Genomic DNA, 21,924 nt, shown 5'->3' on the forward strand with positions numbered 1-21,924 from the left:
ATGTCTGAGGGCAGTCACTAATGTTTTAAGGGATCAGGATGGCAGGAACATTGCAAGAGCTGTCAGAAATCCCTTCATCCCATCACTTCCCTGTTGTGGGGCAGTGAGGGGCAGCCTTTTGCCTTTCCTACTGGATGGGAGAAAGAACATGACAGTCAGAGTTGGGAATATCGTGAATCAGCCCCAGCACAATTTATTCATATTTTTATTAATTGAACCTCTTATCACTGGCTGGTAATTTTGATTTGGTATTGACATTAGGAAATATTTTAGACAAATTCTGAGGCTGACAGAAAAGCTTTAGGAAACAATTTAGATACATTTTATACTGTAAATTCTCCAAATTCACTTAATTGAAATGCTCATATCCTAGTTTCCTGTGAAATATCGTAGGATCATTTAGCTTGGTTGAACATTTAGAAACAACATAAAGCTTGCAAAGGGATAATGCTATTGTTATATGGATATTCCTGAAAATATGCAATGTTTTACCATATGCAAAGCATTCAACTCCTGAGGTACAGAATTGTAATTAAAGTACCCTAGCATGCATTCAATTTTCAAACTGTATTCTTAGTTTAACTTGCAACCTTTATGAACTCAGTGGGGGGGGGGTGGTCTGACTTCCTTCAAAATGAAACTTTCCAAGCTGACCTTGGCAAGAATGTTTTCCTCTGTTGCCTGACAGCTGGCAAACCAAGGAAAATTTAAACATGTTGATGGTTAAATCGAGATCCTGAACTGGTAGGTTGTTGTTTAGCCAGGGCAGGATATGGCTATCGCTATTGTTTCCTCATTTCATATTAGTTTGAGAACCAGCATACTTCCTGTCAAGTAATACATTGTGCTGAACTTGCTGTATTTCCAGATTTCTTCCATTATATTCAAAGTTCAAAGTATTTTATGTCGTGGCTGCAGGAAAGAAAACATTTTGAGGCATTTCCTTTTAAAAAATATGTTTTGTCATTCAACCATGCAGTGGTCTTAACTTTAAAATCCTCCCACATCAAGGACAGACTACAAAAATTTATTATTCCATCTGTTGCCATAGTCAGGAACGCTCTTTGTGTCCATGTGTGAGGGATTCCATGTTCCAACTTCCTCTACATTTTTGTCTAAACTTTCACCTCAATCTCTTGGTGAACAGTGATTACTGTCTTACCAACCAGGCAAAATAGTTTTCCTCAACTGAAAAACCTTCAATATTTTGCAAACTTTCTCACAACCGTTTTGCTCCACTGGAAATAGTCCTAGGTGCTCCAAGTCTCTGCCTGTAACTATAGGGCTAGATCTTCTCAATTGTCACAATGCCAAGTTGGTTTCATAAACCAGTCAAGAATCAATGAAGAAGTTGCCTCCAGAAATTCTGTCGACTCCGGGACAGAAAGTGGACCAGGGAAGTGGAGACACGGACAGTGGGTGCATTGTGATGGCCCAGGCCTGCAGTCCCATTGGGAGAGTGGTGCTGCTGAGGTTATGGTCAAGACGTTTTGACTCGGACGCAGCCTAGTTTGCTTCCAGAGAAATCATCAACTAAAGACAGCTGAAGCTATTCAAACCCCTCGGATGAAGGAAAAACCCCATAGGAAAAGTGGTAGTAAGTTTGCAGCTATTGATCACTGTGGCCCTATCTTTAGGACATTGGGCTTCTGAGTCGAGTAGCTAGCTGGTTTACTGCTAGACACCTGCCTGAAATGAGCTGGCAGACTTTACACTTGGATGAAGGTGGGCTACTCCAGCAGTGGGAAATTATTGGTGCCAGCTCGTAAGTGGGGCCAAGTTGGCTTCTCACCTTGTGGAGTGAGCCATCAATGCTTTTCTGAGTCAACTGTGAGGAAAGTTGTGGTGGTAAAAATGCACCAAGGTGCCCTCACTGTTCAGCTTTCCACCTCCAAACTTGTCTCAATGGAACCAGGAATATCAATATGTAGTTTCCCCCCACTGGCCCTGTTATCCTCTTACATCGGTACACTAAAATTTCACAACAATGAGTCCAGGGATTGAGGAACTTCAGTTATGATGATAGATAAGAGAAGTTAGGAGTGTTGGTGTTTTCTTTGGGGAAGAGAAAGCTGGGGGTGGAGTGTCGGACAGGATAGACAGAAAGACACTGTTTTCATTTGTGAAAGGATCAAGAATGAGAAGGCACAAATTTAAAGTAATTCACAGAAGACGTAAAAGTGGTATGAGAAAAGCTTTTCTTGAGAATATGTGGATGGTTCAATTGAATCAAATCTGTTTGAAAAGGAGCAGTATGCTGTAACCATTCTAGTAATTCTGTCTAAAGTATAGTGTTATCGGGTGATATTCTGTATTAAAAGTACAAGTGTCACTGATGTAAATCTTACTCATACTTTGAGGGAAATGAACATTGAGCAAGTGGATATCCTCAATATGTAGAATGTTGGTTTTCTCAACAGTAGAGTTGAAATCCCAACTTTGATTAATATTTGAACAGAGCCAAACTTGAGTGAACTCGCATTTCGCAGCTAAGAAACATCCTTTCATCTGTCAATAATTGCTTCAGTGGAAAACTCCACTCACTTGGCTAAATATAGGAGGAAGGGTGACAAGTAATATTCAACAGGTTATGTACTAGCATCAGAAGCGTACTTCCTAATGTACAGTGCAGCGTTTCTATTTCCTAATGTGATCATCATCCTCAAGACACGACATAGAGCATAGAATTTAGACATGGAGAGCAAAAGAGAAAGAGAGAACAAGAGATTGAGATTGATTGGTTTCTGGAGGCAAGACTGTACCAAATTTCAACTTAGGGGGTATGATATATGTTAACTTGTAATTCCACTGAAGTTACACAACCTTATTTATTTTAAATACTTCAACCTCCAAAGGAAGAACATCTTTTAGAATCCAGCTCTGTTGAGGTGATTGGAAGGAATGCTCTAAAAGCCTTGCCCATCAGTTTAAGTTTGTTATTTTAAATATTAAGTTAAAATGTAAATGATAAAGAATTGCAGTTGCACAAAATCAGAATTAAATTCATATGATCATAAATTGAATTTAAAGGCTTTAACAATGGTGATAATCGTCCACAACATTCATCAGTTTGAAATATATGTGAATACTAAAAAATAGATGCATACTTACAAATGCTATTCCTTCGTCTGATTTTGTGGCGATATGAAAATGTGGTTGTGTGCCATAATGTTCTGTGTTTTACGTTAGTGCTTATAAACAAAACTGTGCGAGACATTTTAAACCCAAGATTAGGAGTAAGCTCGATCATAGTGACCAAGCCCAGAAACAACAGTTATTCCCAGTTTAACAACATCTTCCAGATGCTTTACTTTCACACAAACTATCCTTAAGTTGATTTAAGTAGTAACTTCTTTAAAGGAAGTAGCTACAAAAATAAATTCACTAATAGTTCAATTAACTGGAGTAAAAACATCATCCTCCATCCTAATTGTGCAATCTCAGGTATTTGTTTTATTTGTCTGTAGGAAGTGGGTGTCACTGGTTGGGCCCGCATTTGTTGGCCATCTCTAAATGCTTTTTAAGAAGGAGATGGTGTACTGCCTTCTTGAAACACTGCAGTCCATTTGATGCCTGGTGTCTCAGTGAATAACAGGCAGTCCATCTGGTTTTGTTTCTATTGTATAGCTAACTTCTATGTAATTATTCAGTGAAATCATTTAATGACTGGAAAGATGGATAATCTCTGCAGACATTTGATACCTACTATATATACCTACCTCATACCTCCTCCTCCAGACGGAGGTGATGGCCTAATGATATTATTGCTGGACTGTTAATTCAGAGACCCAGATAATGTTCTGCGGATAATAAAATGTGAGGCTGGATGAACACAGCAGGCCAAGCAGCATCTCGGATGCTGCTTGGCCTGCTGTGTTCATCCAGCCTCACATTTTATTATCTTGGAATCTCCAGCATCTGCAGTTCCCATTATCTCTAATGTTCTGGGGACCCAGGTTCAAATCCCGCCACATCAGATGGTGGAATTTGAATTCAATAAATGTCTGGAATTAAGAATCTAATGATGACCTTGAATCCATTGTCAATTATTGGAAAAAAACCCATCTGGTTCACTCATGTCCTTTAGGGAAGGAAACTGCCATCCTTACCTGGTGTGGCCTAAATGTAACTCCAGACCCACAGCAATGTGGTTGACTCTTAACTGCCCTCTGGGCAATTAGGGATGGGCAATAAATGCTATCCAGCCAGCAACGCCCTCATCTAATGAATAAATAAAGAATCTGTTGTCAAAGTCTGGTCCTTGAAGCAAAGAATCCACCTTCAAGATCTGCCAGCAAAACCAAAACTCACAACTCTTCAAATTCACACTGCCATTAGGCATGGTGGCCACAAGTGGAATTACAGGAAACCGAAGAGCAGCAGCATCCATGTAGATCCATGAAAAGGTCGGTGGGTTGGAATCACCGGCTGATCAATCAGGTATGTTCAGAAAGTTTTAGTGGGATTTGGTTTGAGGTGGATAAGAGAAAGCGGTGTTTACTTGGGTGTATTCCTATCTCACTCCTGCAGGGAAACCCGCCAATGTACATCTCATGGCCTCACAATGTGGCTTGTAGCCCACCCTCAACCATTGCTCCTCACCAGTAGTGGAATACCAGCAGCAATGGATGAGGCCCTCAAGTAACCCTTAGTTGGCCACTTCAGAGCCTTGATCAATTAAGTGGCAGGAAGGCCACCTTTACCGACTCTGCCCTTGATCTTATTGGAGGAGTCAGGTTGGCAATTGGCTCCCCAGCCCTGTGCTTCCCCCCGCCAACTTTACAGGTCTCTCCACAAAACCTCCCATTCCTGGGCGGGAGCATTAAATTCAATTATTAAGAAATTAAATTTCAAAACAAGATTAGTTTAGAAATTGTCATGTGCCAAACTAAATGTTGTATTAAGTAAATAATAAGTAGATAGATACCATTGCACCACTTTTAAAAGTCACCAAGATGAATATAGCATACCTTCTTTCCCACCATAAGATAATAGTAGAAGCATCTATGGCATTTAGATTTTTGGAGAAAGGATAAAGGATAGACTTTTATTGGCATAGACAGTGCGTCCTTTTCCAATACAAGTCGCTGATGAGCAAATCTCCAAATTGACATCACTTACTTGGGAAATTGTCACTGCTAGTTAGTTGGGAAGATTCAGAATTGTAGGTTCAAGTTAATGTTGTGATACACTATTGAAAAAGTAACTTTTACTAGAGATATCACTGAACAATTAAATCATGGTTTCCTTTTCAGATTGCCATAAAAGATTAGAATTCTGATCAAAAAAACCCATTTAATCAACATCAAGTATACAAATTAACGGTTAATTTGCTTATCCAGTAATCTGATTGGGTGTGTGGAATATTGCTGTGTATAAATCACTTGTCTGGGTGCTTACAAAATAGAGAAGTGACTACACTACAAAAGTAATAGACAACAAAGTGTTCTGGCCTTTTGTAGGTTGTAAAAGATGCTGTACAAATTGTCTTTTCTAAGTTTAAGTGCTGACGATGAAAGTAAGCGTTACTATGATCTCCTGGGATCTCCATTTATAACCCTTCTGTCGTCCAAGCAACATCATTTTCTGAAGGGAATCCTTTTCATTGTTGCCTGTAAAGACAATGCTCCAACAGCGTAAGCAGCTCATCCCGGGTAGATTTCAGAGCAAAACCCAAGGTAGTTGAAAACAAATTAACAAGTGATCCTCAGAGTGTTTTAGGAGCAACCACTTGAATCTTAATGTATCTTTTTGCAATGATTAAACAATGTTCTATCTTTTCCACACCATGTAGGAAATATTAAGAGTAGATGTGTTGTTTGAGTCCTTATATTAACTTGAGTGTGATTTGGGCAGTTAACCAAGAGGTTATGATATGGGATCATTACAGTTTTAGAATGGCTGCAAAGACACAAATAATCACATCAAAAAACAAACTGTCCTCTGTTCTTTTATATGTTAGGCCTCCTGAGGCATATTTAAAGTAGAAATACACCTCCTGAAACAAGGTTTCAACTACTGAAGGTAAATTGCATTTCAGGATTGTGTGGCATGGGGTAAATCTGCTCTGTTCCCTCTCAGCATGTGCTAGCATTGTCTTCCCTTTTCCTACCCTGAAACAATGCCTGTCGTGGCCTGGTGATTCAGATGAGCCCAACAGCAGCTGAGGTGAAGCAAATTACAATCAAGCTTTTTTTTGCTGTTAAACCCAGGAATTATCAGCCAAATCTCCATACTGCAATCTTCTACCTGCTATGCTGAGATCATGGGATGATACTTTCATATTGGACACATCAGAACTGTTTGCAGGGTCTGAACCTCAAAGAGTCTGTCACTGGGACCTTCACAAAGACATTACCTTAAGTGACATGGTTAGAGATTCAAATCTCAAAATCCAGAGTGATAGTCAGAGGGCATCTTACTTGACTGGAGCAGCAAACAGCAGTCCAGGGAGACCAGTGGAGGTCTCTTCAACATAGAGGGACTCTCACTAAATTGTTTGAAAGTAAATATAGACCTACTTCAGTCGTCAAGCTGGAGGGTGGGAAGGATCACTCCACAGCTTTGGTTGCAGGCAGGAAGAAAAGACCAGGAAACCTCTGTGGAGTGCTGGTCCCACAGTCTGCACCTGGGAGCATAGCGCCAAACTACTGAAATAACATTCCCATCTCCCCATCCTATCCCTCCCCATCACCCTCCTCCCATTTTCCCAGCCAGAGGCTGAAAGCTAGAGGTTGTCAGGAGAATCCAGGTAGCTGTGGTTAATAAGTTTTTTTTTAATAAGCCTCATTCTGTCCCCACCTCAGTGGAGCAGGAAGGCCTGCCAACCGCAATCCCACTTTGACAGAAGGGGCCAGTGATGGGAAAGGTGTCAAAACAAACCACAGGTTAATACTAGGGCTGAAATAAATATGAGACAATTATTGTGATGCAGGTTTAATTTATCATCTTTATTATATTTGGTACTTTGATCTCTAGCATGTTTTTGTAGCAACTTCTGAGTCTGCTTTGTCAATATGACATTGATTTCAAATGGTGTCTCTGTTCCTTAATACACATTTAAGAAAGTGGTGAAAGATGTGACAAGGACTGTGAGCATAAAAGGCCTTTGTGTGAGCTTTCAGGGCAGCAAAAAACTGATAAGGTAAACGCTCAGCAACTTGTGATAAGGTCTTGCCATAGCATTCCTTTTTCTGCTGCTGTCTTACCTTCTCCCTGATCTTCCTCATTGATGAGATCTTAAACATAGAACAGTACTGCACAGGAACATGCCATTCAGCCCACCCCTTTCTGTGCTGACCATGATGCCATTCTAAACTAATCCCACCTGCCTACATATCCCTCTATTCCCTGTCTGTTCATGTGTCTGTCTAAATGCCTCATAAACTTTGCTAACATACCTGCTTCTACCACTTCCTCTGGCAGAACATTCCAGGCACCTAACACTCTCTGTGTAAAAACTCTTGCCTCGCACATCTCCTTTAAACTTACATCCTCTCACCATAAACCTAGGCCCCTTACTATTCAGTATTTCCATCCTGGGAAAAAGATTCTGACTATCCACTCTATCCATTCCTGTCATAATTTTATGTATTTCTATCAGGTTGCTCCTCAGCCTCTGACACTGTAGCAAAAACAATCTAAGTTTATAAAACCTCTCCTTATTGCCAATACACTCCAGCATAGGCAACATTCTGGTCAACCTCTTCTGCGCCCTCTCCATAACCTCCACATTCTTCCTATAGTGTGCTGACCAGAACTGCACATAATACTCCAATTGTGGCCTAACTAAAGTTTTATACAGTTGCAACAAGATTTGACAACTATTATACTCAGTGCCCGGACTGATGAAGGCAAGCATGTCATTGTCTTCTTTACCACCTTATCCTGTTACATTGCCACTTTCACAGAACTGTGGACTCGCACCCCAGGATTCCTCCATATATAAATGTTCCCAAGGGTCTTGCCATTTACTATGTCTTGTCCTCTTGCATTTGACCTTTCAAAATGCACCACCTCTCACTTATCCAGATTAAACTCTATCTGCCATTTCTCCACCTAACTTTCCAACTGATCTACATCCTGTTGTATCTTTTGATAACCTTTTTCACTGTCCATAACTCCACTAAATTTTGTGTCATCTATCAACTTGGTAATCAGACCACGTACATTTTCATCTAAATGGCTTATACCCCTCCACAACTACCCTCTGTCTTCTACAGTCAAGCCAATTTTGTATCAAACTTGCCAAGTCATCCAGGCCCGAAACACCAGCTTTCCTGCTCCTCTGATGCTGCTTGGCCTGCTGTGTTCATACAGCTCTACACCTTGTTATACCATGGATTCCATATGTGTTTGATTGTCTGGACCAGCCGACCATGAGGGACTTTGTCAAATGCTTTAGTAAAGCCCATATAGATGACATCCACTACCTTACCCTCATCAACCATCTTTGTAACTTCCTCAAAAACTAAATCAAGCTTGTGAGGTAAGAATTCAACCACATAAAGCTGTGCTGATTATCCTTAGTAAGTCCATTCTTCTCCAAATGTGAGTCGTTCCTGTCTCTAGGACTCTTCTCCAACAGTTTCTCTCCCCTAGATATAAGGCACACTAGCATATAATTTCCTAGTTTGTCTCTGTTGTCCTTCTTAAACAAAAGAATAACTATACTCCAGTCTTCTGGAACCTTAGCTGTGGATAAAAAGGATACAAAGATCTCTGTCAAGGTACTAGCAGTCTCCTCCCTTGCATCCTTCAGTATCCTGGGATAGATTGCCTCAGGCCCTGTGGACTTATATACCTTAATGTTTTTCAAGGCAGCAACACCACCTCCGGAGGTAATGGTGCAGGTTCACAAAAAGGAGACTGGTGATTCTCTGACTATGATATGTTACAGTTTAAATAAAACTAACCCAGAGAATTAATGAATCCCTGATGAGCAATTGAGTACCGGACCACCATCATTAACATGATACTTTTTGCTCAAGGTTATCATCAAAATGGTATATTTTGAAATTTAATTCTTGTTTTTGCTGAATAAGACAACTTTAGATTTCTTAATACAATTTCTTCTTCAACAATAGTTTACAAACTTTGTGCGAGGTAACTTTAAAAGAATCCTGAATTTTCTGGTAATCTGAAATAATAAGCCAATTTGCAAATACAAAGCAGGGATATCAGTAACTGTTTAATAAATATAGACTTAGATGTAGTCTCTTCATCGAAAATAGGATTTTATAAACAATCATTATAAATATTTGCATATCTTATTATAGCTTTACAAACTCTTTTGTAAAATAACTTATTTAAGGTACTTTTCATTTTTTTACATAATGTACTTCCTCAATCTTACATTGTGTCATTTCTGTCTTTATTGATGTACAAACTATTGAATGCGGCCAATCTTTTCATGATTGACATTCGTATTATTTAGAAAGCCATCTTCAAAACATTTCTTTTGAAATCTTGGTTCCAAAACTATGCTGGAACCTCACTATGCAGCAGCTCAGTGAATATTTTATGAAACAAAATTAAATAATATAGTCTACAGCAGTTTGCAGTGTGCCAGTAAGAATACTGAGTAAAAGATTTCCCTCAGATCGGTCAAAAGTAAAACATGAGCTGCAGAATTGCCTTAGGAAGTTAGCAGATGTGTTATTAGGTTAATTACAAGGAGTTGTGGAAAAATCTAATCACTGTAAAACAGCAATGCTTTACTCACCAGACAAGTGGTGTTAGAAGATTACAACCAAAATCTGGCTTCAGTATGAATGTTATTTCCTATTGGACTATGACTGACAGGACAGTATAAACAAACGAATGCTACACATTCAGGAGTACACCAAGGGAGTTTAGCAGAGTTGAAGGACAAGGACCGGTTCTTGTATTTAAGATGGCTTACAGTTGCATGCTCAAATAGTAGGTGATGAGCATGTAATTTGCTGATTATGACCAGAACTAATAATTTCCATCCATGGTCATTAAACTCTATTAATCTTACAACATAGGGTTTGTGGTCAACTAAAAAAAATCAGCTGAACAACTTGGATTTTCCAGCTACTTTAACACAATGAAATGTCCCAAGGCACTTCACAGGAGCATTATGAAACAAAGTAGGGCACTGAGCACATAAAGAGATATTACATCGAAATATCAAAACCTCATTGAAAGAAATACATTTAGTCCTTAACTGGAAAGTGAGGTGATGAGGCAGAGAAATGTTGAGAGAATATTCCAAACTTGTTGCAAGAAGGTGCAGCCACCAGTGTTGGATTGATTAAAATTAGATTTGCACAAGAGGCCAGAATGAGAGGCAGATATCCTGGAGGATTATGAAACTGTAGAAGATTATAGTGATCACGACAAAAAAAAATGTAATGCAGGATTTTAAAACCATAATTAGAATCCAAAAATCAACCAGGTTGTTTCACTGGAGCTCAGGATGATCAGTGAGTGCAGCTATGATGAAAAATGGGACTTGCTGTGAGTTACGATACAGGCAGCTGAGTTTTGGCTAACCTATTGTTGACAATGCATTGAATGTAGGTGACCAGCTAGGAATATGTTGAGTTTGAGTCTGGAGGATAAGAAAGTTACAAATTGAGGGTTTGAGCAGCAGATGATCTGAGACCAGGAAGAAGTTGTACAATATTACAGAGCGGGAATAGGTGATCTTTGAGATGGCATAAATATGAGGTCAGAAGCTCACTTCTGGATCAAATGTGATGGTTATGAACTGACTAATACAAAGGCAGACTGCTGCTAGGTAGAGAAATCTGTTTTTATACATCAGGGCTTGGAAGTAGTGTTCAAATCAATGGCTTCCACTTTGCCAATATTTAATTGAAATAAATTCCTGCTTGTCCAGTAGTGGATATTGGATAGAGAACCTGATAACAGCAGTGTAGAAACCGAGAGCTGGGTGGCCTCAGCATTCACGTGGAAAACAACACAATGCCTTCAAATGCTGTTGCCAATGGGCAGCATGTGGATGAGCAAAAAGAAGGGGCTAAGGACAAGTGGATCCCTGGTGGAACCCAGAGGTAATGGTGCAGGTTCACAAAAAGGAGACTGGTGATTCTCTGACTATGATTAGTTAGATAAAAAATATTTCCCAGCCAGCTGGACAACACTGTGAAGGGGTAGGAGGGGAATGCAGCAGACAGGTCAAGAAGGATAAGGAGATGGAAAGTTTAGGTTTATTTTATTTATATTGGATAACATGTGTGACCTTGAGAAGAGCTGTTCAGTACAGTGGCAGGGACTGAAACCTGTTTTGAACTAGATTTCTGATGCAAAAACACATTCAAGAGCTTTGGAAAGGAAAGAGGGTTTGGGACTAGGATGGAAGCTTGCAAAGATGTCGGTCAAGGGATATTTTGTGTGGAGAGAGGATTGAAGGTGTAAGGCAGAGAGGAACAGCACCTGAAGAGAGAGCCACATTTTTTTTCCTTTGTTCATTAACAGGATGAGAATGTCGTTGGCAAGGCAGCATTTATTGCCCATCCCTAATTGCCTAGAGGGCAATTCAGAGTCAACCACATTGCTGTGGGTCTGGAGTCACATGTAGGCCAGACCAGGTAAGGATGGCAGTTTCCTTTGCTAAAGGTCTTTAGTGAATCAGGTGAGTTTTTCCCGACAATGGACAATGGATTCATCGTCATCATTAGATTCTTATTTCCAGATATTGTATTAAATTCAAATGCCACCATCTGCCAGGTGGAATTCAAACCCAGTTCCCTAGATTGTTATTCAGGTCTCTGGATTAACAATCCAGTGATAGTACCACTAAGCCATTGCCTCCCCTTACGATGTCAGTTAGCATGGGGGTCAGGAGGGGACATATTGTCGCCATTAATTTCATAGGGATAAAACTGGCGAAACAGGAGGTGGTCTCACGGATAGCATGAGCACAGAGAGGGTATGAGAGAGACTGGAGAAGGATGAAAATTTAGTATTGAGTGAGGAGAGAGCATCAGAAAAATTTGACTGATGGAAAGAAGGAGTTCACCAGTGACCAGGCTATCTTGATTTTAGTGACAAAGAAACTATTAAGCTCCTCACTTGAGTCTGGAGGAAACCAAGCAGATGGATAGAAAAAAAAACTCCTTGTAAAAGAGAAAAGAAGTCAGGATTATCTTTGTGACTAAGCTGTAAGATAACTGGGGATGCAGTGACGCTGCAGCATTTACATCAAAGTTGTTCTGGATGTGGAATTAAACAAAAGATGGCACCTTATTCAGGAAATAAACTGACGCAAGTTACCAAACGTAATAAACCACTGTGGTCTTACACACCCTCCAGGACCCCAGCATGAACTTGTTTAAGTCTATAAATATTCCACCATTGTACTAGACTGAAAAATACTTGGCTAGAAAGTGCTTAGTTTTTATGTGGAACATTTGTTTGCAAGGATGCTATATTGTCAAAGTCATCTTTTAGCAACTTGATTAAAAGCCGTTTTAGTGCAGTTGGCAGCTGCCTATAGTAAGGGCTATGAACTTTCTAAAGTTGTTTCTCATCAACTGCTGTAACGTTTGCCAGAAATGTGAAGGAGACCTTTCTCATTCTGATTACATGTAGATAGATATTCCATCACATCTTCCGTGAAGTTACAGAGGAGATGGTGTCCCACCTTAATAGACCTCGTAAGTGTATTTGGAATTGTTGGTGACTAACAAATGTGTCAGAAACTGGAGTTATAGCATAACATAACACTGCATAAAGCCAGTCCAAGAGCAGGCACAGTGCAAGAAATAACCATTGTCTAACTGTACAATTCGACATTTTGGGGCCGTATCTTTCAATTATCTATTGCCTGCATTGAAAAGTATAGACTTAAGTCTTCTGTCTCAGGCATGAGCCTTTTGGTGAACATCCTGGACTCCTTCCTAGATGGACTAGATTTATCTACTGGGATGGAAATCAGTTAGAAAGGACTGAAACCTTTATAAAGTAAACAATTTCTATCTGGTTAAAACGTAAAAGAATGTATAGGTATCAGACTAAAAATAAAACTGATGTCAAAATTGATGACATATTTTGGTTGAAATCAAATAATGTTAAATATAAACAATAAGACATAGGAGCGGATGTAGGCTATTCAGCCCATCGAATCTGCTCCACCATCCAACTACTGATTGAAAATGTCTATCTCAGCCTGGAATATACTTAATGATTTAACCTCAACAGCCTTCTGAGGTAAAGAATTTACCAGATTCACTATGCACTGAGAGAAGAAATACAGGCACAACCTATTCAACCATCCCTCATCAGACAAATATTCCATACTTTAGATCAGTTTCGTGAACCTTCTTTAGACTGCCTCCAGTGTCATATATTTTTCCTCAGTTAAAGGGACCAAAGTATTCCAAATGTGGTATAACTACTGCCTTGTAAAGTTTTAGCCAGACTTACCAGCTTTTATAATCCATGAGAAAACGTCTGTAAAATGATGCAGGGTATGTGCTGTACAGAATGCAGTCACTGGAAAATAAATCAGGCAGAGTGTAATATAGGGATAGTAAGAACTGCAGATGCTGGAGTCAGATAACACAGTGTGGAGCTGGAGGAGCTCAGCAAGCCAGGCAGCATCGAAGGAGCAGGGAAGCTGATATTTTCGGGTTGGGACCCTTCTTCAGAAATGAGTCCTCAGTAATATAGTAGTTAGTGTCCCCTCCTGTTACATGAGAGACCAGCATTTAGTTCCCTGCTGCAGAGGATCCATAAGGGCAGAATGGCAGCTCAGTGGTTAGCACTGTTTCCTCACAGCACCAGAGACTTGGGTTCGATTCCGCCCTCGGGTGATCGTGTGGAGTTAGCACATTCACCCCGTGCCTCTGTGGGTTTCCTCCCACGGTCCAAAGATGTGCAGGCTAGGTGGATTGGCAGTGATAAATTACCCATTGTGTTCAAGGATTTGTAGGTTAGGTATGTTAGCCATGGGAAATGCGGGGTTACAGAGAATAGAGCAGGGGGATAGGTCTGGGTAGGATGCTGTTTGGCGAGCCAGTGTGGACTTATTGGGCTGGATAGCCACATTATAGGGATTCTATATCATTGTGGTGGCACGTTGCCATAGTGGTTAGCACAGCTGCCTTACAGTGCCAGGGACCTGAGTTCGATTCCGCCCTCGGGTGACTGTCAGTGTGGAGTTTGCACATTCTCCCCATGTCTGCATGGGTTTCCTCCGGGTGCTCCAGTTTCCTCCTACAGTCCAGAGATGTGCAGGCAAGGTGGATTGGCCATGGTAAATTGCCTGTAGTGTCAAGGGATGTGTAGCTTACGTGTGTTAAAGGAGGATGGGTCTGGGTGGGATGATATGAGGATTGGTGTGGACTTATTGAGCCGAAGGGCCTGTTTCCACACTGTAGGGATTCTGTGATCTATGATAGACTGCTGATTCACCTCTGCCAACAAACTGATATTTGCTTGAACTGCATTTGAACTTGGAAAAGGCATAATCCATTGATAAATGAGTTAAAATATAACTAAGATCTAAAACATAAACATGATAACAAACTTCCAAAATGATAAATTAAACTTATTCAGAAATGTATTGAATCAGTGTGAAGTGAAGCATAAAATGTAATTACAGTATGTAGAATACAATTAAATATTTATGATTGTGATAATTCTGTCAACTTGACAGAGCTTGACATGACCTCAGGATTGCTACAGTTTTAAGTAAAGACACGTAATTTTGGTATATTCCTCTGAAACATGTTTCCCTAACAGCCATTTGAAGTGAGTTATAATTACTGTATTTTTGAAGATACTTTGTGGATTATCTATTCTGTTTGTTGTATTTTTATTACAGAGTGCGCTGGCTGTGGAGATGAAATCAAACATGGACAGTCATTACTGGCCTTGGAGAAGCAATGGCATGTGAGCTGTTTCAAATGCCAGTCTTGTGGTATTGTGCTGACAGGAGAATATATCAGCAAGTATGTATGGTAGTTGAAAAATTCAGTATATGTAGTGAAAAGTGATTTAGATTCATTAACTATTGAAATGTTATCCATTCCGCAAGATTGACATGGTTACTGTTTTATATTTAATTCACATGTTCTGCCTACCTTCAAGGAGCTCATAATTTGTTGCTACAGCATTGAATCTTCCTTGGAATTTCTTCTTTCTTTCCTGAAGAGACTGATTCATTGTAGAGTTCAGCTCCACAAATATTCAGTGCTCTTTCACCTAAGTTCCTGTTATTTTTATGTAAACAATGGAGTGACTTTGACCCTTTGCTCCTCGGCCACAATCAGGCAGAATATATCAACTTCCCACTGCCGAACTTGCGAAATTATCATCGAAATATGACTGCTCAGGCAGTGAAGGTTATAAAAAATACATCCCCAATTTGCTGCTCTGCCATCTGCAATGAATCTTGGCAAATTATTTTACCACGATGATGGTAAAAAACTAACCTTCCAGCTCAGCGAGCAAACTCACATCCAGAACCTCAACCTGAGCTACAAATCTTCTCAAAACTCGCTAACATGATACTGTGTTTTGAATAAATTATCTATTCTCGTGACAATTGTCACTAACGTATCCCCTTCCAACTCTTAAGCTCCATAACAAAACCATCAGGCGAGAGATTAAAAGGCTAGTTAATCAAGTTAAACCATGCTTTTGAAAATGTGATCCAGGCCCACATATTTTATAGCAGTATTACCTCTGATGTTTGATATTGGAAAAATAAATAGCAAGCATAAGCTTAGCCGAACTCGTCCTCACCCTCAACAACTTCTCTTTCAATTCCTCCCACTTCCTACAGACAAAGGGGGTGGCCTCCGCTGCATCTGCTCCCAGGATGAGGCATTCCACTCCTGAACATCTCAGATGTCCTCGTTTTTCAGGGACCACAACTTTCCCCCACAGTGGTCGAAAACGCCCTCGACCGTGTCTCCCACATTTCCCGCAACTCATCCCTCCTACCCGCCCCCCCCCCGGCAATAACCAAAAAAGAATCCCCCTCATCCTCACATACCACCCCACCAATGTCCAGATCCAATGCATCATCCTCCAATACTTCTGCCATCTGCAATTTGACCCCACCACCAAAGTCATTTTTCCCTCCCCACCCTTATCTGCTTTCCGGAGGGACCACTCTCTCCATGACTGCCTTGTCCCACTCCACACTCTTCTCCAACCCCACCACACCGGGCACTTACCTCTGCAACCGCAGGAAGTGCTACCTCCTCCCTCACCCCCATCCCAGGCCCCAAGAAGACTTTCCACATCAAGCAGATTTTCACCTGCACATCTGCTAACGTGTTATACTGCATCTGCTGTGCCCGTTGTGGCCTCCTCTACATCAGGGAAACCAAGCAAAGGCTTGGGGACCGCTTTGCAGAACAACTACGCTTGGTTTGCACTAAACAACTGCACCTCCCAGTCCCGAACCATTTCAATTACCCCTCTCATTCCTTAGATGACATGTCCATCTTGGGCCTCCTGCAGTGCCACAGCAATGCCACCTGAATGTTGCAGGAACACAACTCATATTCCATTTGTGAACCCTGCAGCCCAATGATATCAATGTGGGTTTCACAAACTTCAAAATCTCCCCTCCCCCTACCGCTTCCCAAAACCAGCCCAGCTTGTCCCCGCCTCCCTAACCTGTTCTTCTTCTCACCTATCCCCTCCTCCACCTCAAACCGCACCCCCATTTCCTACCTACTAATCTCATCCTGCCCCCTTGACTTGTCCGTCCTCCCTGGACTGACCTATCTCCTCCCTACCTCCCCACCTACTCTCACCTTTACTGGCTCCATCCCTGCCTCCTTGACTTGTCTGTTTCCTCTCCACCTATCTTCTCCTCTATCCATCTTCTATCCGCCTCCCCCTCTCTCCCTATTGATTTCAGAATCCCCTTCCCTTCTCACATTTCTGTTGAAAGGTCTAGGCCCAAAATGTCAGCCTTCCTGCTCCTATGATACTGCTTGGTCTGCTGTGTTCGTCCAGCTCTACACCTTGTTATCTAGCAAGCATAGGGAGCTTGTGTGTCTTTAAATGGATAGGGAGATTACATGTCCTGAATTCATGTTGTTTCACATTATTACAGCTGATGCATTGAACATCTTTCATCCTTTACAGCTTTAAAAGAGTCAGCAGAATTTGGTGGTGTCAAGTTTCTGTAATAGAAACCTGCATTTCAATTGCTCATGCTGTTTCAGTGTAAGAGCAAAGCCACTTATAGAGTCATACATTGACAGAATCCGAGTCTGAGAATAACAGTAAAGCATCTTGGATTGAAAATTAAGTCAATCAAAATTTTGATGAAAAACGTAACTGATTTCCTGAGCCAAGAAGCTGTATGATGAGTAGGTCAGTATAAGTTGTTAAGTTTCAATTTCCTTCTCTATTTCTCAGGGATGGTGTTCCTTATTGTGAGACTGATTACCATTCGCAGTTTGGCATTAAGTGTGAGACTTGTGACAGATATATCAGTGGGAGAGTGCTGGAGGTAAGTGTCTGTTAAAAATAATAGATTTTCTTTTTATTGTAACTCTTGAAAGAGAATTCTACTTTAAGTTAGGTATTGAGTGATGACTGTAAGGTTCATTCTCTTCAATGTCATATTGCTCAGAGCCATAGGTATCCATCTGATAATTACAGGGTGGCAGAAGAAAACTCAGAAGAACTAACCTGTTCAAGAGGTTAAGTAATTCTGCAGCAATAGTATTGGAGAGAATGTAATTTATGAACACCTCGCAATATAAGCGTGAATTATATTATTTTCCCAATTTCCGTATGAAGAGAAAAGTTACATTGAGCTTATTGCACATTTAGGAACATAGGAACAGGAAGAGTCCATTCATCCCATGAAGACTACTCTACCAGTAAATTAGATCATGGCTGATGATATACTTCAATGCCACTTTTCCATGCGATCTCCATATTCGCTAGTGTCATTAGTCTCCAGAAATCTATCATCTTCTGTCTTAAGCATGAAAATGATTAAGCTTCTATAGGCCTTTTGGGGTACAGAGTTCCAATGATTCACACACTGAGTGAAGCCATGCCTCCTAATCTCAAACTTAAATAGCCTTCACCTGTGATTGTGCCTTGGTTTTAATGTCATCAATCAGAGGAAACACCCTTTCTACATCCAAGTCAACATGTCATCAACAGTGCTATCGAGCAACATCTGCTCAGCAACAACCTGTTCAGTGACACTCAGTTAAGGTTCCACCAGGGCCACTCAGTTCCTTACCTCATTTCAAACATGCACAAAAGGGCTGAATTCTACAGGTGAGATGAAATTGACAGCCCTGACATCAAGGCCACATTCGACCAAGTGTGGCATTTAGCAGCCTTAGAAAAACTGGAATCAGTGGATATCAGGGAGCAGACTCTGATTAGAATCATGCCTGGCATATAGGAAGATGGTTTTGTTTATAGAGCCATGTAGCATGAAAATGCACCCTTTGGTCCAACTCATCAGTGCCAACCAAACATCCCAACCTGACTTTGCACCATTTGTCAGCATTTGGCCCAAATCCTTCAAACCATCCCTTTTCACATACCCATCCAGATGCCTTTTAAATGTTGTTATTGTATCTGCCTCCACTGTTTCCTCTGACAGCTCATTCCCTACATGCAGCATGTTCTGCAAGAAAAAGTTACCACTCAGGTCACTTTAAATCTTACACTATTGATCTTAAACCTATGCCCTCTAGTTTTGACTCCTCTACCTGTGAAAAAGACCTTGGAAATTCACCCTGTCCATGCCCCACATGATGTTATAAACCTCTATAAGTTCACTCCTCAGCTTTTGACGCTGCAGGGGAAAATAGCCCCTGTCTATTCAGCCTCTCTCTATAACTGAAACTCTCCAGCCCTGGTAGCATCGTGTAAATCTTTACTGCACCCTCTCAAGTTTAACAACATCCTTACTATAGAAGGGCAATCAGAATTGCATGCTTTATTCTAAACATGACGTCCCAACCCCGACACTCAATGTTCTGACCAAAGGCAAGTATGCCAAATGCCTTCTTCACCACCCTGTTCACCTTCGACTCCACTTTCAAGGAACTATGAACCTGCACTCTTTAAGTCTCTTTGTCCAGCAACACTCACGAGGGCCTTACCATTAACTGTATAAGTCTTGCACTTGGTTCACCTTACCAAAATGTAACACCTCACATTTGTCTAACAAAATCCACCTGCCATCCCCGGCCCATTGGACTGTCTGATCAAAGTCCTGTTGGACTCTAAGATAAAACTTTTCCATTGTCCACTACACCACCCATTTTGGTATCATTTGCAAACTTACTAACCATGCCTCCTATATTCATATCCAAATCATTTATATAAATGATGAAAACCTGTGAACCCAGTACAGAACCTTGTGGCACACCCTGGTCTCAGGCCCCCAATCTGAAAAGCAATCCTGTACCACCACCATCTGTCTCCCACCTTCAAGGCAATTTTGTGGCCAGTTGCTCCTCCGGGATCCCATGTGATCTAGCCTTACTAACAAGTCTACCATGCAGTAATCTCTGCAAGAGTTCTTTAGGGTAGTGCCCAAGGCCAAACCATCTTTAATTGCTTCATCAATGGATCTTCCCTCCATCATAAGGCCAGAATTGAGATATTTACCAATGATTGCACAATGATCATCACCATTTGCTACTTGTCAGATACTGAAGCAATCCATATTCAAAAACAACAAGATCTGGATAACATCTAGCCTTGGCAAGTGGCAAGTAACATTCACATGACACAAATCAAGGCAAGACCATCTCCAATTCGTGACAATCCAACGGTCATCCCTTAATATTCAATCGTGTTACCATCATTGAATCCCTCACCGTTAATATCATTAAGGAGACTAAACTGCACACAGTACTTGAGGTTAGGTTTCACCAAGCCTCTATACAACTCAAAAAGCCATATTTTTGCTTCTACAAAAATTCTACTGCCAGGAAGGCTAACATACCATTTGCCTTACAAATGCTTGCAGTAAACACGCACTAACATTTAATAGCTCATGAATAAGGATACCAAGGAATCTTTCGACACTCACACTCCCATATCTTTCCTGATTTAAGAAACATCTGCCTTGCTGTGTTTTTTCTACTAAATACTATGGTTGTCTTTTATCTGCAAAAACTTCAACAAGTTTATCAAACTTGGTATCTCTTCCATAAATCTATTGATTCTACCAATATTACCACTCATTTCTCGGTGTTCTGTTATCATGTACTTTATAGTACATTGTAACATTTTCTCTGCTACTGACGTCAAACCAACAGGTCTATAGTTCTACTAACTCCTTCTTCCATCCTCCTTAAATGGCACTGCTTTTGTCTTCACTTACATCCTTCAAGAATTTATAGCATTTTGATAGATAGCCATCAATGTATCCCAATCTCTGTAGACATCTCTTTCCACACTCTGGGATGAAGCGTATCTGATCCCGGGTATTTATCAATGTTCAATCCAATTCACCTTTCAAGTACAACATCTTCACATTGTAATAATAATAATTGTTATTCATTTTAGTTCCTCTGATTCACAGGTCCCTTGGTTGCCCAGTATTTCTGGGGGATTTTCTGTACCTTCTTCCATGTAAACAGTACAGAAGTAATTGGTCTTCTATGCCATTTCCCTATTTTGTAATGGGCTCACCTTTGTTCTTTTATTTTTCTCATATCTAAAGTAGCTTTTATAAGCCTATATTATATTCCTTGCTAGTTTGCGTTCATATTGTCTTTTCCCTTTAACAAATTCCTTGATCCTGCTTTTCTCCATATCCTCAAACTTACCACTTTTCATGGCATCCTTATAAGCTACTTGCTTTGATCTGATGCAATGTTTTGTTAATCGCTGTTGATTTCCCTTTCCCTTTCGGTGTTTGAGCTTCAGAGCAGTATATTTATTTGTTGTAGCCCATGTAAAATTTATTTAAATACTAGCTGTTATCTATTTATCGATCGCTTCATTGTGTTTTCCAAATCCACCTTTGTGAACTTGCCTCTCTAACCGTTATAATTCCCCTTCATAGATTTAAGACACTAGTTTCAGAATGAATGACATCATAATCAAAATTACTGGAAAGTTCTTTCATATTATGATCGCTAATTCCCAAAGGCTGCTTCAAAACTAGTTTATTAATTAGCTGTTTTCCATTGTATAATATGAAATCCAAAATAGCCCAATCCCCACATTCTAGAAATTCATTCTCCACAGCCTTAGTGCGATTAGGTTAACACAGCCTGTGTGTAAGTTGAAGTTACCCAATATTATTCTGTTACCCACATTTCATGCTTCTCTAATTTTCTGTTTTCGACTTTGGTCAACATTACCAATCTGAGGACCCATCAACAATTCCCACCAATGTTTGCTGACCTTTGCTCTTTTTTAGCTCCAGCTAAACTAATTCTACATCTTGATACTTTGATCTAAAATCCTCTGCTAGTGATGCATTGATCTACACCTAGAAAGTCTCACCCCATTTCCACATTATTTTTGCCTATTCCTCCTAAATACCAAATATCCTTGGATATTTAGTTCCCAATTGTGGGAACCCTATCGCTGTGTCTCTGTCATGTCTATTAAATCATATGCATTTACTTCAGTTTATGCTTTCGAATTACGAACCTTTTGTGAATACCATGTATGCTCAGATAGAATTTTAATTCTTTATTACCTTTTCCCAGCATTATTCTTTGTTCTGATCTTATTTGGTGATTGCCAATACTTAGTCTCCAGTTTTTGACTTCTATTTTTCTCAATTCTACTTCCTTCAAACTTGACCTCTTTCTCAAATTCCCAACCCTCTGCCTAACTAGTTGAACCCTCCCGAGACCACTAGTGAATTGCCCTGTGAGAACGGTGAACGCAGTCCTGCTGGCACAACTCACTGGGGTAGCTTATTGGAAGTCAAGTCCTGTTCTGCTCAGAGGC

At 40.4% G+C, this 21,924-nt stretch overlaps 1 protein-coding gene across 4 annotated transcripts in view; it reads left to right on the forward strand.

The window, feature by feature from the left end:
• Positions 1 to 21,924, forward strand: part of ablim3 (actin binding LIM protein family, member 3) — a 316,208-nt gene that overhangs the window by 157,429 nt on the left and 136,855 nt on the right. For all 4 annotated transcript variants that reach the window (XM_059650745.1, XM_059650743.1, XM_059650744.1 and 1 more), the window contains 2 exons: positions 14,822 to 14,948; positions 17,383 to 17,476. In XM_059650745.1, the coding sequence (XP_059506728.1) occupies positions 14,822 to 14,948; positions 17,383 to 17,476 (221 nt within the window). The remainder of the gene's footprint in view (positions 1 to 14,821; positions 14,949 to 17,382; positions 17,477 to 21,924) is intronic.

This window comes from Stegostoma tigrinum, chromosome 13 (assembly GCF_030684315.1).
Source record: "Stegostoma tigrinum isolate sSteTig4 chromosome 13, sSteTig4.hap1, whole genome shotgun sequence".
NCBI classification, from domain to species: domain Eukaryota; kingdom Metazoa; phylum Chordata; class Chondrichthyes; order Orectolobiformes; family Stegostomatidae; genus Stegostoma; species Stegostoma tigrinum.